Source organism: Macaca mulatta, chromosome 9 (genome assembly GCF_049350105.2).
Source record: "Macaca mulatta isolate MMU2019108-1 chromosome 9, T2T-MMU8v2.0, whole genome shotgun sequence".
NCBI lineage: Eukaryota > Metazoa > Chordata > Mammalia > Primates > Cercopithecidae > Macaca > Macaca mulatta.
In genome coordinates, this window is record NC_133414.1 from 138,144,591 (window position 1) to 138,160,876 (window position 16,286).

Genomic DNA, 16,286 nt, shown 5'->3' on the forward strand with positions numbered 1-16,286 from the left:
ACGGAGATGATTGTATTTGTTCTTTATTTTTAGGGCTGTGACAATGAAAGGAGATGCCAAAGATCTTTGTAAACCGGAGAGTGGTTCTACGAAGTCTTATGCTCACAACTGCTTTTAGATTTGACATTTTTGATCTCTCTCCTCCCACTTTAGCTAAAGTAAGCAAAGGCTTTCAGGGGAAGTCCCTGCTGGAAAGACTCTACTGTTTGAAATTGTTCCCCTCACCCAGGTCTCCACGGATTATGTACAGAAAAGCAGTGGACTCCGCCTCCTATTTATCTGGGTTTTCTCTGCTCTATTTTGTTTTTATTTTCTTCTATTTATTGTGTGTATTATTGCAAACTATTGTAAATTCATTGTAGAATGATGTGGAATAAACAAAAAATGAAAATGCTGCTGCTGCAATTTCTAGATTTAGTACAAAAGACAGCGGCCTCAGTGCGTTCTCCCCAGAGATTTTGCCATTACACAGATGGAGAAGAGAAAACCTCACTCTGCACTTATCTAATTGTGCTGTACTCACCCTCTCTCTCTCCATCCATCCACCCAGCCAACGTCTATCCATCTGTCCATTGTACCATCTCTCTCTCCATTATCCATCCATTTCCACCTACCCATTATCCATTCATCCACCTATCCATCTACCTATCATTGATTTATGCATCTACCCATCCTTCCTTCTTTCCATCCATCCTTCTGTCCATCCGTCTGTCCATCCATCCATCCATCATTCCACCCACCCATTATCCATTCATTTACTGACCCAATTACCTATCATCTATTTATCTATCCTTCCTTCCTTCCTTCCTCTCAACCATCCATCTATCATCCACCCACCCACCCACCCACCCACTCATGGATCCTTTCAGTCAAGTAGTATTTATTGAGTTCTACTATGTGTCAGGCACTGTTCTAGGTGCTGGGAGTTCAGCAATAAACAAAACACAAATTCCTGACCTTGTGGAGCTGAAAATGAGTCCTTTTGGATATTGTCTGTTGTAGAGAAGTCCAGAAATTACCGTTTACCCCACACTGTGGCCTCTGTGCCTGGGGAGAGGAGGAAGCCATGGGGATAAGTGTGTGGGAGGGGGATTGCAGGATTGGCAGGATTTCAGCTGAAATGTTTTCACACATGCTCTACAACAAATAAAATGCTGGGTTAACGAGCCAGTGACAGGAAAGCATTCTCTGCTGTTGGAACATAAATTGAAGGAGGCTTGCAGAATTAAATGGCTTAAAAATGGGGCTACCTCCCACCTCCCAGAGGTTGCACAGGGACATTGCTCTGTACTGAGGCAGCTTTAGTTCTCACATAAAGCCCAAATGTGTTCACGGCCACTTCCATGTGTCAAACACACTAGGAGGCTGCTTGACTTTATGTCCTGGGGCTTCTACTTAGGTCGGTCTGGAAAAATGCAAGCAGTTCATTTAATATCCTGAGCTCCAGTAATATGGGCATAGTTGGCCAGGTGCGGTGGCTCACGCCTCTAATCCCAGCACTTTGGGAGGCTGAGGCAGGTGGATCACTTGAGGCCAGGAGTTTGAGACCAGCCTGGCCAACATGGTAAAACCCCATCTCCACTAAAAATACAAAGAATCAGGAGGCTGAGGAACAAGAATCATTTGAACCCGGGAGGCAGAGGTTGCAGTGAGCCGAGATGGCCCCAGTGCACTCCAGCCAGGGTGAGACTCTGTCTCAAAAAAAAAAAAAAAAAAATATATATATATATATATATACACACACACACACACACACACACACATACACATATATATACATATTTTAGATATATATATAAAATAAAATAAAATAAAATAGGTATAGTCATGCCCATCTCACTAAGTTCATCCATGGGCCAGGTGCGTGGCTCACGCCTGTATCCCAGCAATTTGGGAGGCCAAGGCTCACAGATCACTTGAGGTCAGGAGTTCCAGACCAGCCTGGCCAACATGGTGAAACCCTGTCTCTACTAAATTACAAAAATTAGCTGGGTGTGGTAGTGTTAATCTGTAGTCCCAGCTACTCGGGAGGCTGAGGCAGGAGAATTGCTTGAACTGGGGAGGCGGAAGTTGCAGTGAGCCAAGATCGTGCCACTGTATTCCAGCCTAGGTGACAGAGCGAGACTCAGTCTCAAAACAATAAAATTAAGTTTAAAAAGTTCATCGATGAAAGAGGACATCAAGAATGCAATCCTCCAGGGTCAACGTCAGTTTGTCTGCATTCATTTCCCTAAATTGGATATTTGAGGATCAGTGGCCACGCAGAATCAACCTCCCAAGCTTGACCTCTATTTTGTGTACAGCTTAACAGGGAGGACAATTCTACCTGGGGATGCAGCTTTTCATATTCTAACGGCATTAATTGCAGACAAATTCGTTCATTTTCCAGTGAGCAATATCTATTTACATGGAGAAGAAACAAGAACAGGGTCTATATTGTTGCGTCCTTCTTGAACTGTTTTCAAGAATCCCTCCTGCCAGTTCATTTTTCCCGGTCATAATGTTGGGGTACAGCTGGCTCCATTACTCCGGCCGAGTAATTAAATTGATTCTACCGAGTAGTGTTTTCATCTTACCAGAGTTCCTCATTCTGTAGCTGTTCCTCTTTTTTTCTCTCTGGATAAAGATTTCCATTTTTTCACCTAACACTTTGAGGAAGGAAATGAAGATTTTCTTAAAGTTTTCATCAAGAAAAAAAAATTATCACTCTCAAATGAAGAGTTGAGATGGGAAAATAATTCCATCTTGGTAAAATTCCAGCATGACAAATGTATTTCATAATCTCCAACAGCACCTAAAGTTTGAGGGAGAATTCTAATGATATGCATTGTACACTGATTTTCAGGAAAGCAAGTTCTACAAAGAGTGTGGACTTTCCCGCTACATTGAATTTCTATCAATTCCTACCACTTCCAAAGCCCTTAGAGGATTTTTTTTTCACCGAAAACTGCAGTTCATTTTACCCTCTTAAAACACCTTTTCAGGCAGAAATCTCTTCCAAGAGAAATCCAGTTTTCCCACAGTATGAGGTAGGAATTTTCAGGGAGTGGTCTGCCCAGCCTGCATTTAATTCTTCTGAGATCGGTTTAGACTGGACTCTATTCCAGAATATCTTCTCTGCCCATTGCCTCTTCCAACCTTTGCTCCCTCTTTGCAATAAATTATTGGTCGCTTTTTAAAAGATGTGAAATGGTATTATGGTTATAGATTTTTCTCTTTGTCTTTTAGAGGCCCACACTGAACTAACTTCTAGAAGATGCTTGATACCCAGGATTGTGTAAGCAGATCTGATGAGGTGCCCTGCGAGGTCCCTGAAGTCAAGGATCCTGCTCGTGTTTCTGTGCCCCCTCCGAATCTGCTCCCCAGGATCTGGCTTATAGAGGGTGCACAGTAAATACTAGTTGAGTAAATGAGTGGCTTTGCTCTGACTGGTGGCCAGCTGCTTGTCTGTTGACCTCATTTCCTGTAGCAAGCTTGTCCTGAGTCAGGGGCTGCTGTCTTCTCTGCTGTCATTAGAGAAAGCTGAGGCTGGGCATGGTCGCTCACACCTGTATTCCTAGCACTATGGGAGGCCGAGGCAGGCGGATCACTTGAGGTCAGGAGTTCAAGAGCAGCCTGGCCAACATGATGAAACACCATCTCTATTAAAAATACAAACAAAAATAAAATTAGCTGGGCATGGTGGTGTGTGCCTGTAATCCCAGCTACTCAGGAGGCTGAGGTGGGAGGATTGCTTGAACCTGGGAGGCAGAGGTTGCAGTAAGCTGAGATTGTGTCACTGCACACTCCAGCCTGGGTGACAGGGAAAGACTCCATCTCAAAAAAAAAAAAAAAAAAAGAAAAGAAAAAAAAAAGAAAAAAAAAAGAAAAGAAAAAGAAAAAAGAAATAAAAGAGAAAGCTGACCTGGGTAGAGGCCACCTAGACCTGGGGCCACATCTGTTTGTGTTCCATGTCCAGGCAGGTGTGCCACGAATGTGTCCTGAATGGAATTAAACAGAATCGAATGGGCCAATTATACATGCTTGTGGGGAAGTAGGATGGCAACGCATTCTCCTTCAATGTGGTTATTTGATTTGGGTGTAGACTGCAGAAGGTCTGACCTCAGCTTAATGTGAATGATTTGCACCCCAGGAAAGCAGGGGTAACCCTCACTTGCTTATTTTCTCATCCTACATTATCCTAAATGCACCACACAAACACGCTGCTCCCCTCCCCCTACTCCTAGCTGGCAGCTGGGGACACGCTCGTCAGTTGAAGCCATTTACCAGTATAGACCTAGCAAAACCCAGACAGGCCCAAACTGTTGATCTCAGCATCCGTGTGGCAACTGTGGCAACAACTCTTTTCAGATACACACAAAGAAAATGTGAATGTGCTCTTTGGTGGCTCTCTGACATAGAATCCTTAAAGGATGCTCACTATAGGAAAAGGAAAAAGAAATCTCAAACCAAAAGAAAGATTTTACATCAAGTGTACAGGGCTGGAGAGGGGAGTGTGGAGCGTGGCGTGATGAGGACCTAGTGTGCTAGTGAAGGACCCTTCCTTTTCATCGTTTCCAAATGCCTATGAATTACCCGAAATTAAACTAGAATTCATATACTAGTATTACTTTGTTCTTCCACAGGAAGCCTCCCTCTTCTTTGTACAGACAGAAAACCCCTTAACTTGGCAAACTACAATATCTCAGAGGCTGCATGGTCTCCTTAAAAATGAAGAAACTTTAAAAGATAAATCAGATCATATTCCTGTCTTGCCTGAAAAGCTTCAATGGTGTCCTGCTGCTCTGCAGATAAGAATCCACGTTCCTGCTCTGGCCAACTGGGCTTTGCTGGCTCTGGTTCCTCCATTTCTACCCAGCATCACTTCCCTCCAGCCCCCCACAGCCCCAAGGCTCCTGGCAGCCAGGTGTCCCCACAGTGCCCACGGGCCCATGGTACCCTGCACCTGAACTCCCTTCCTTCCATGCTTTGCAGGCTCTCCATCCCTGTCTTCCTTTTGGCCTCCCCCAAACCCCCACTTAAAGTGGGCTCCCCCAGCCCATGTTTCCTCTCTTTGTCCTCTTCCTTTGCTTTCTTCACAGTACTCCTTCCAACCTGCAATTTATTACTTTTATTTTTCAATTTTTAAAATAGAGACAGGGTCTTGCTATGTTGCCCAGGCCGGCCTTGAACTCCTGGCCTCAAGCAATCCTCCTGCCTCGGCCTCCCAAAGTGCTGAGATTACAGGTGTGAACCACCGCACCTGGCCCAAACTGCAAGTTTTAAATTTTCTATTTTTCAACTGTTTTCACCACTAGAACACCAGTTACATGAGGGCAAGAAACATGCTTGTCCTGTTCACAGCTGTGTCCCTAACACCTGTCAGTGTGGAACAGTGGCAGGTACTCAGTGAATATGACTTGCAGATTCACCTGCCCCACCTGATGAGATGGCCCTATTCTTCCAACTCTCATTTAACAGAAAACTTTCTGCAGAAAAAAAAAAAAGGAATCTGTAAGAGTAATTTTTTGAATGTTAATATTGCCTTTTTTCCTACTCTAGGAAGTGACATTTACTATTATGGTAAATATTCTTTGCTATGAGTGTTCAAATCATTCACAATTTTCTTACTTCTATAAATACAGCATACGTAACCCTCACCTCCCTAAGACCAAGGACTCCGAGCTCATTAATGGATAAACTCAACTGAGTTAAACTCCCACATGAATCCCCAGATACTGCTTTTGCCAAAGAGTCACTTCCAAGACAGGTCTTAAATGTTCAGAGACATAAAACACACACTCTTACACACACTTAAAGCCTTGCAGTAATTAATGATACAATCCATAAGGAACCCCCTCCAACCATCCCTGCAATGTGCAACTGAAGTCACATAAGACTCAAGTTGAAATAGGACTCTATCCTCGTATTTACAGGCCTCAAGTCCCATTTGTCAGTGATAGCAGTTGGTTAATGTTGTCAGAGTTAGGATTTTGGAATGTTTTGATAAAGAATAAACAAGGTATATGAGGGGATATACTTTTCGCCTTTAAGCCATCTACAATACTTGGTTCTTTTTGATTCTGAGATGTTAATATCATTAAAGCAGTTACTGATTCGTCTCTGAATCACCTTTGGAGCTGAGACTGAATTTAACTGACATCCCCAAGCCTCCATCAGTGGTGGGAGGAGGAAGACAGAGGCAGGCTGGTGTTTGGATGTGGGCCAGTTTAAAATGAGCCATCACACAGAAACTGTGGACATGCTGCTGAGTGACTGCTAAGGGCACTGGGAGTCTTTCCAGCAATGATGAGTAGGAATTCTGAAAAAAGCCTTTAACTTTTTGATAATTCCAACATCCATGTAAGCTAAGTAATAATATACCACCTTTGTGGAATGATTTACAATTTACAGACATGTGATCTCATTGAGTCCATTCTCCCACTCTCTCGGAGACACTATGAAGTAAGAGAACCACCACTTTGAGATAATACCGGAGCAGCCGGGAAATCTCCACCACGGGTGATGGATGACTGAGGGTTGACTGGGCCGCTCGACCTCCCCCTCACTGTGGGCTTTTGTGATTAATTCACCTACTTGCTTAGGAAGTTGCTTTCCATCTGAGAAAATTAAAAACACCACTCTCTGGACAGGAATGTAGGATCATAAATGAGAAGCAAATAGAAAAGATTTACACAAAAGCACAAGCTCAGCAAAAGAGAAAACTCAGAAATTGCTAATATGGTATAAATCAAATAAAGGCTATTAGCAAACCCCTGGTAAGGGGGAAAAAAAGGCTTTTAAATGATTTGCTGAGCTCTTAACAATACCATTTCTACCTATAGTGTTCGAATATCTCCGGGGCAATCTGACTTGCATTCTTCAGCACTGCCATGAAGACTTCCCAATTGGAAAGGATTTAGATAAAACCATATAGAGTGCCAGAAAATATACCTCGCTATTGTGCCTTCAGAATTACATAATTTTTAGAGCTGTAGAGTCTTCCTCATCTATGCATTCCTCCCCACAAGCACAGGGGTCAAAAATATTTGTTTAATATGTGAACAAGTGGGTGGAGAGACAGATGGAAAGAAAGGAGGAAGGAAGGGTGGATGGGTGGATGGATGGATGGTCGGATGGATGAAGACCAACTCACTCATCTTACTGCTGAGGAATGTAAGAGCCAGGGGGTTACTAATCTGCCTACATTATTTTTTTAAATGGTGTGAGAATTGGGACAACCAGATCTCTTCAAGTCCAGTGTTCTTGATCTAGATTTTCCTGTCTTCCATTGGTTTATCAATAATTAAAAAACATTAACAGTATTAACAATATGATCTTCTTAGTCATGGGAAACCATTTCTGGAGGCCCATAGGCTAATGTATTTGTGCCCATTTGATGATCGGGAAATTAGACACAGAGTACATTTTCTACGGCTATGAGTTCATCAAGAGCGAGAAAACACGAAGGCCACTCAATTGCATGTCAGTCTCCTGCCAAACTCACTCTCTGAAAGTCACCCAGTGTGTGGCCCAGCATCGCGATCAGGGCTTGTGAATGGTTGGAAACAGAAGGCATCTACAGGTCCTTGGCCCAACCTTATATACCCTAAAAAGGAAATCCTTGCCCCAAATGTCCAGCAAACAATTATTGTGCCTCTGCTCAGACACCTTTAGTGACTTAGGAACATATTACTTTTTAGGGTGGCCTCCCTTTTGGAGAGACACATTTGTTAGTATCTTGAGTTTTGCAATATTTCAGTTCCTATTGGTTGGTACTTTCACTTTGTGTACAGATCCTTGGTTTCTGTCATTACACACTCACAGAGCCACTTCCTCCACAAAGACTTGGTGACTCCCTTGAATTATGCTTAAGAGGGAACCACAAGCAGAAAGATGCCCCTGAAGGCTCTGTGCAAATGGGGGCGATGAGCATGAAGAATCAGTCACTTGCTGTGAGAAGATGCCTCCTGATAGCTCGCATGAAATGACAATACCCGGATGAGCTGTGTGGTTCTATCCAGTCCTTGTTTCAAGGGCAACTCAATGCCCTACAAACAATTTCCCAGGAGGCCCACAAGGCTATTGCTTGAAAAAGCACAGACACATTCTTTAAAAATTCCTCCCTCTACTGGGTCTTTTAAACTGCATTAGCAGGTATCCCCTCACACCATGCTTGTCCCCTGGCCGGCAAGTCTTCACAGAGATGAGTCATAGGGCTGCTCACAGCACTTATCTCTCATCCCAGTGTCTCCTTTCAGGAAACCCAGAGAGCAAGCTTGGGTTGGAACGTTCCATGAAAGTCAGTGTTTATAAGGTTTCAAGGTATAAGAAAGAAGATAGCATTGTATCCAGCACATGCTTCCCCTTACTAATGAGAATCTTCTTAAATTAGCACAGAGTTCTAGTTTGGGATAGGCTCTTTAGAGATATAAGAACACATCTGAATCTCTAATCAATCTAATCATCTAATCTCTAATCCAAGGTGCATCTGTTTCCACTTCATTTGATCACTCCAAATAACAGAACCGTCTCGCTCTTTTCTGGTTGAGCCAAGTCTGGAGAGTCAGGAAAGCATTAAATAAGGAAGAGCATCATAATTTACCAAAGCAGATAAATCATTTCATTTACACCTCTAAGATCTGGTAAGGTGATATGATGTCAGAGGCAGAGACACCACAAACTCCCAAGCTACTGACTTCAGAGACACCCTAGGGCCAACCCCGGGGAAAGAAACACCTTCTACCCAGCACCCTCTAAAGACATACGGCCCATCTCCACTCTGCCCAGGCTTTCAGATGGCTGGCTCCTGGGACTGCCTGGCAGCTGGAGCCGTAGGCTCAAATAAAAAACACTTGCTGGGACAGGAAGATAATTAACGATTTCTAAACACAGACAGCATCCATCCCCACCATTCCTCAAGGAAGAGGTCAGCCCTTGCACCATGTAGCATTGCCATCTGGCTGCCCATGGCTCTCTGGAGTAGCACAGGCCACTCTTGCTACTTGGGAAGGAATTACTTTTTGGAAGCTTCCCTGGGTGCTCTGACCAGAAAACCAGGGACTCATCTGGTTCCCAAGACACACTTCAAGCTATGCACACTCTCAAAGCAGATGGAAGCGATGGGTACTTGCCCGGTGGAAGGGTTCATGATGCAGCCTCCTTTCTCAGCCGCCATTTGACAGCTACAGCCCCTCTCCAGTGTATCATGATTCATCCCGAAATTGTGGCCCAGCTCATGTGCAAGGGTCACGGCTGCACCAAGGGGACTGTCTGAATGGTCCTCAAAGAAAACACAAAAGCACAGGTGTATAATTCATGTCTCCTTGGCCTTATTTCCCAGGCCTCCCTCCCCACAGAAATATACCTTTCATTAACATTTGACTTAATGTAATTCCTTATAAGGGACCAAGGTAAAATGCTATCATTTAGTTTAAACTTAAAAAAGATATAATTTGACATTTCAATTAAGCCAGTTTGGGGTCCTTTCTGCTGAGGAATGTCTGTATGCCACACGTATACATGTGTGATTCTTCATGTTTTTATATGACATCTTCAAGGCAGGGTCTCCATTCTGCTTCCTACAATTGCCCCATAAAACTCTTCCACTGAATGAAGCAAAAAGTCATCCTGCATCACAGGAAAAGCTCATTCCTTCATGGACAACAGAAGTATCATTTTACCCTTGATTGAGATGATGCTGATATAAAGGTGACAGGTGCAAGCACGCTTTGTGACATTTTAAATGAGCTCTAAGAGCTTGTCATTGAGCCTGCCTCTTCCTGTGTGCTTAGTCGGGAAGGATAGTTGGAAAATTTCACAATATTTCATAATAAATCTGAACACACTGAGTCATCTGTTTGAAGAGCCATTCATTTAAGATTATAATCCAGTTATATCTTATTCTTGCTGGCCCTTTGTGTTGCTAGGCAGACTTTGGAAATGGGAGATGTCTCGATTCTCTGACTCTTGTGACTGGCGGTTCATTAACCTTTTGCTTGGATGTGGAAGGTGGTTTCTCCATTCAGCAAGCACTACTTGGCCACCCCTAACTTAGTGGAGTGCCTGGATGGCTTGGCTCAAACAGATACTAGAAATTAACTAAAAAACATAGTTACTTAACTTTTACAAACTGAAATTAATTAGTGTATATGATCTACAGAAACAGTGCCTATATACAACATTTCTGAAAAGGCCTGTATACCACAGAGTAAGGAAAGTACCTTGTCTGAATCTTGCTTTGTGCTACTTAGGAAAGAGATAAGATGTTTTCCAAGAAACAGTGCTGCTATGGTTTGAATGTTTGTTCCCTCCAAAACGCATGCTGAAGCTTAATCCCAGTATGGCAGTATTGGACGTGGGGCCTTTAAGAAGTGATTGAGTCAGGCCAGGCCCAGTGGCTCACGCCTGTAATCCCAGCACTTTGGGAGGCCGAGGCGGGGGGATCACGAGGTCAGGAGATCAAGACCATCCTAGCTAACACGGTGAAACCCCGTCTCTACTAAAAATACAAAAAATTAGCCAGGCGTGGTGGTGGGCGCCTGTAGATTCAGCTACTCGGAAAGCTGAGGCAAGAGAATGGCGTGAACCCGGGAGGTGGAGCTTGCAGTGAGCTGAGATCGTGCCACTGCACTCCAGCCTGGGCAACAGAGTGAGACTCTGTCTCAAAAAAAAAAAAAAAAAAAAAAAAGGGGTTTGGGTCATGAGGACTCTGCCCTCATAATGTATTAATCCATTCATGGATTAATGGACTAATGGGTTAATGCATTCATGGGTTATCATGAAAGTGGGACCAGTGGCTTCATAACAAGAAGAGGAACCTGAGCTAGTTTGTTCAGCTCCCTTGCCATGTGATGCCCCGCACTGCCTTGGGACTCTTCAGAGAGTCCTCACCCACAAGAAGCCCTATCAGGTGTGCCCCTCTACCTTGAACTTCTCGGCCTCTGTAACTGTAAGAAATAAATTCCCTTTCTTTATAAATTACCCAGTTTCAAGTATTCTGTTAGAATCAACAGAAAATGGGCTAAAACAAATGATACTGCATTTCAGAGAGCACACCGATACAGACAGTCTGTGTGAGGCTACTGGATAAAAGTGTGCTCATGCAAGATCTTACAGGTGTGTTGACAGTGTTTACAACAAGCCTTCGGTCTAAGAAAACAATGGCATGTCAAGGAACCAAGATGAAATTCCTAATAAATTACTTTGTTTAGATTTTAGAGTTTCCTGTTGTAGGAATCTTTACAAATATGTTTCAGGAAATCGGTTCTCAAAAATAACACAAAGGTGAAGAGAATGTAGTCAGTCTAAGAACATGGGGGCTGAAGTTAGCACGCTCTGGCACAAAATTCAAGAAATTTATCATTAAAAAATATTCTTCTGATTCTTTTGTGTCATTGAATATCTTGGTTTTTAGTTGCCAGATTGTTTTACATTCTTTCACGCATCCATGATTATAAACAGAATGTCTCTTAAGAGACCTTGATAAACAGTTTACATTTGTAGTAAGAAAAAAAAATCTTTTTATTCATGCTATTAATATTATTTCCAAACCAAGGCTGTTTTAGGCCAGTTAGCTATAAAGGAATGACTTTCAGTTACTGAAATTAATGATTTGCTATATTTTGAAAAATACAGAAATGGCACTACAATCCTATTTTCAATTTTATGAGGATCTCTGCTTCCTTGCTACATTGCTTCCTTCCTCTTAGATTTGTGAGTTCTCGAATGAAGCATAGTCACACGGGATGCCCGTGAATGTAACTTTAGAGACACAGGAAAAGAAAGTGAGTCTAGAAGTGTTAGGTCCGGTCAAGATGTTGATCTTGCTGATTTCATGACTTTTGTAGAAATCAAAGGTGCTGAGGCATTTTTATCCTATTTGATGTTTCTGTTATATGTGGTACGTGTAAGCAGTCTGTCTAAGGATGATGCTAGCTGCTGTCAAATTGCTAAAACATATTTCCTGATAATTAACTTTGATCTTCACTTGATTCTTATTGCATTACACAAAATTTCCTTATATTTCCCACATTCATTTTCATATATCTTTTAAAAAATAGGCTTCCCTGTATCCTTCTAAAGAAGGAATTTTGATCGAATGCTTGTATGGAAATAGAATAAGGGACATGCCCTGAAGAAAGCCACTTACTATGGTGACATGGGTTATAGGCCCATTTCAGCATTGCACAGCAGCAGAACTTACCATGCTTATGAAGAACTGAGTTTCAGCTCTAAAAAAAATATGATGCCAACTTTAAGTGGCAAAGTCAGTAGCAACGGACCATGGAACCATGAAACAGAAAATTATTGCCTCTTAAAAATGTGCAGTCTGCTCTGTAAAAATAGAGTCGGGATCTGACTTGAAATGAACCTGGCATCAACAAAAACCAAACGCGCCAAGGACTGCCATGGTGGAGATCGCATGCAGGGCCTCCAGGTCCACAGAAAACAAGGCAGTCACCACTCAAGCCAGAAACCAGTAAGCGGGGGCAATCCCTCCACGCAGGTTTGACCCTTAGTGCAGGCTTACATGAATGACCACTCTCTGAGCCCAGAGAGGAGGGAAATGTTGGTTCCGTATATTCATGAAGATCTGGTTAGGCAGTATGTGGACAGAAAGTAATCATCAGCAGAACATAACTCCTTCCACCATGTAATACAACCGAACATTCACACATGTTCTGTTCAAAAAACATGGAGGAACTCACAGTTTCTTGGGAGGGCAGGGTTCTGTTTGTTTAATGGAGATGGAGGAATGGTCTCTGAGGATACTCCCTGTCTGAGGTCTGGTGCGGAGGAGACACTAAATTTTCAGAGTGGGGACAACATAGGGTGAAAACCTCTCCTTTAATTATCTGATGAAGTGGAGCACACGCCCCCTGCTGGGCAAGCCTGTCAAAGCTACCTCCCTCCTACATTCATAACGAGTCCCAAATAGTCTTCCCATTGTATTTCCTTCCCCAAACATATATAGCTTATACATGACAAAATGATCCTTGTAAAGCAATAAACCTGGGTTTCTGACTTCCAAGAATAAGGTTATTTTAAAGACAAAGTGTATACCGGCCAGAAGGTATGTAAAGCATTTGCAGTGGTAAAGAGCTAAAAACCTCAGACTTTGGGCCATTGGGCTTGGAGACAGAACCATCAGAAAAAAATTCAAATGGGAATGTCTGGTGAGACCACAGGGCGTCCCAACAGCTGCATGATGAGGGCAACCCCAATGCCCTGGCTCACCCCAGTGCTGGGAGGAATTCCTGGTTTGGAAAGTCCCGGTTGAAAACGTTTCTCCATAAAAGAGGTAGGCTTGCCTCTGCTGAGATACTTTACACGCCCACTTTTCCTGTGTGCAATTTGCTTTTAAACAGTTCCTAAAATACTTCGGGATATATAAAATTATAAATACAGCTAGAGTAAAACCAGAGTTAAATCTAAAAAGCATTAAAGGAAAGGATCTATCTTCACAAAGTCTGATAAAAGTAGTGACTTCCTGGGGAATCGTTAACAAGGGGAACCAGCTCCCGATGCCCTTGGCTTACCATGACAATTCCCCCAGACTGTTCCGCCGTGCACATGCTCATGATTGGGGCCATGCCGATGATGGTCCCTTGGAAATAAACCCCACTAGGAAATAAAAGAGAGGACTTTCTTTAATCAAATTAGAATGGGGGCATTCTCTAATATTTAAAAATTCTGTTGGATATTCCTGCAATAAAATATGCAAAAATAAAAACAGCTGTATGAGGGTATATTCACATGTGATTTTATCTTTTTTCCCTGAAAATTTTATTTCTGCAGTTGCATCATGTTTCCATCATCTTTTAGAGTTTTGTTTTCAAGACTCAGACGACAACCAGTTATTACTTTTGTACTTGTGAGTTGTAATCTGCCTATTTCCTAATGGACTGTAGGAAGCTGCTCCATTTAAACAATGTCTGCTGATGGAAAGGCTGAAAATAGTCACAGAGAATCACTGTTAACTAAAAGAAATGCATTAGATGGTTTACTAGATTTTCCCTGTAGCTTAACTGCTTTCCTGGATAACTTACTACAGTTCCGCCAGACACCAAAACTCCTTCAAAATGTCCTGCTGAGATAGCTTGCAAAATTGAAATTGGCAGAAAAATGATCAACCCTGGAGCCAGTGTAGAACAAGTGAGCACCCGCAAAACCTTGGCACCTAGGCAGGAAGCTTCTGGAAGGGGACTTTATGGCTTCAATGCAGTTGTCCTTCTATCTGGAATCTTAACCTGATTATGACTCTAATGACACCAAGGGCCTGTTGAACACAAGTGCTGTTAATTCCAACCTCATGCGTGAAAAAGAAAATGTTGTATTTGTTGAATTTCCTTTAAAGGAGTCAAATGACTTACCAATACTCTTGGCCATGTATGTATACAGATATATTGTTTGAAAAGTTAGATATTTTAGTTATGGTCAATTGAACAGAAAGTGGTAAGTATATATAGAACCTTCTCCCTCCCTCCCTTCCTTTCTTCCTCCCTCCCTCCCTGCCTCTCTATCCACCTATCCTACTATACTTATATTTACAGTAGTAGAAATTTCTGCCTTTATTTACATCTATATAGACTACATGAACAGATACAATTATACACGTATGTAAATAATAAGGTTACATAAAATAATAATTTATTTCCAGATGTTCAAGTTGGACAGACTCCATTTGGGAAAAATATCAAAACACTCTGACTCGAAATACACAAAATGTACTTTTAGTAGTTCAAGACTAATCAATGCATAAAATGTGAGGCAACCACAAATATCCAAGGGTGGGGGCAGGGGGGAACCCTGTGAAAACGGCCAAAGTAAATTATCAAGGAATGCCAACAGCCTCAGTTCAGACGTAGGCATTTTCGAAAGTGACAATGGGGTAGGACCGGTTTTTTAACTTTCCACAAATGTTCAATAGCTACCTTGGGTTTGTCAAGGGAAAGAGTCTCTGTCCCAGAAGGTGTCCTTTTCTCTGCTATAAGCCACATGACGACAAAAGAATAGTGGCACAAAGTATTTAAAGATTTAAATAAAAATTTATCGCTTCTCTGGAAACCATCATTCTGAGCAAACTGTCGCAAGGACAGAAAACCAAAAACCGCATGTTCTCACTCATAGGTGGGAATTGAACAATGAGAACACTTGGACACAGGGTGGGGAACATCACACACCGAGGCCCGTCATGGGTTGGGGGGAGGGGGAAGGGATAGCATTAGGAGATATACCTGATGTAAATGACGAGTTAATGGGTGCAGCACACCAACATGGCACATGTATACATATGTAACAAATCTGCACGTTGTGCACGTGTACCCTAGAACTTAAAGTATAATAAAAAATAATTGTCGCTTCTAGAAACATCTACTTCATACCTATTTAGATTGTTGTAAGATTGTTCCTTTTAAGTATAAAGGCATCTGCAACATCCCACCAATTTTTGTGCTATAATTATAATAGAGCTATGCTTTCCCTTAGTTTATCATCTTCCAGTTGATTACACTGAAACTGTCCTCTTTCTTGTTGTCTCTCAGTAGAGTGGAGACTTCTGAGAGCAGGGAGATTTACAGTGTTGATCACCACGATGTTCAAAGCCCCCGAAACACTATTTGGTTCCTAACAGGTACTCGATGCATATTGGTTGAAAGAGGGAACACAAGGTAAATGTGCTATACTTCCTGATAGTCTCTCATCTAGAAAACCAAAGAGTCACAGCCACAACAGGAGGAGGAGTGAAGTCTTTTTTCCCTCCAGGAATCTGACAATATTCACCCAAAGTACTGTCCTTAGATCTTGTATAAACACACATTTTCCACTAATAATGATGAATCTTTAAAAACAGGCTACTTGGTCAGGCGTGGTGGCTCATGCCTGTAATCCCAGCACTTTGGGAGGCCAAGGCGGGTGGATCACGAGGTCAGGAGATCGAGACCATCCTGGCCAACATGGTGAAACCCTGTCTCTACCAAAAAAAAAAAAAAATACAAAAATTAGCTGGGCGTAGTGGCACTTGCCTGTAATCCCAGCTACTCGGGAGGCTGAGGCAGGAGAATCGCTTAAACCAGGGAGTCGGAGGTTGCAGTGAGCTGAGATCACGCCACTGCACTCCAGCCTGGCGACAGAGACAGACTCCATCTCAAAAACAAACAAACAAAAAACAAAACAAAAAAATAGGCTACTCAGAACAACTTTACATCACAGCTAAAATCAGAAAAATTGGTACAGAATAAAATGTCCAGGTTCTGGAAGAAGGAAATGAAAATTCTGTAGAGGGACAGGTTTCCCAGGGTGTTCAG

The 16,286-nt window shown here is 42.5% G+C and overlaps 1 protein-coding gene across 1 annotated transcript in view; it reads right to left on the reverse strand.

Annotated features, from left to right (window-relative positions):
- The window catches only part of ADAM12 (ADAM metallopeptidase domain 12), a 375,660-nt gene that overhangs the window by 71,526 nt on the left and 287,848 nt on the right, over positions 1-16,286 (reverse strand). The window contains exons 10-11 of the mRNA XM_001087980.5: positions 13,521-13,605; positions 9,114-9,262 (exon numbers count right to left, since the gene is read on the reverse strand). Of these exons, the coding sequence (XP_001087980.4) occupies positions 9,114-9,262; positions 13,521-13,605 (234 nt within the window). The remainder of the gene's footprint in view (positions 1-9,113; positions 9,263-13,520; positions 13,606-16,286) is intronic.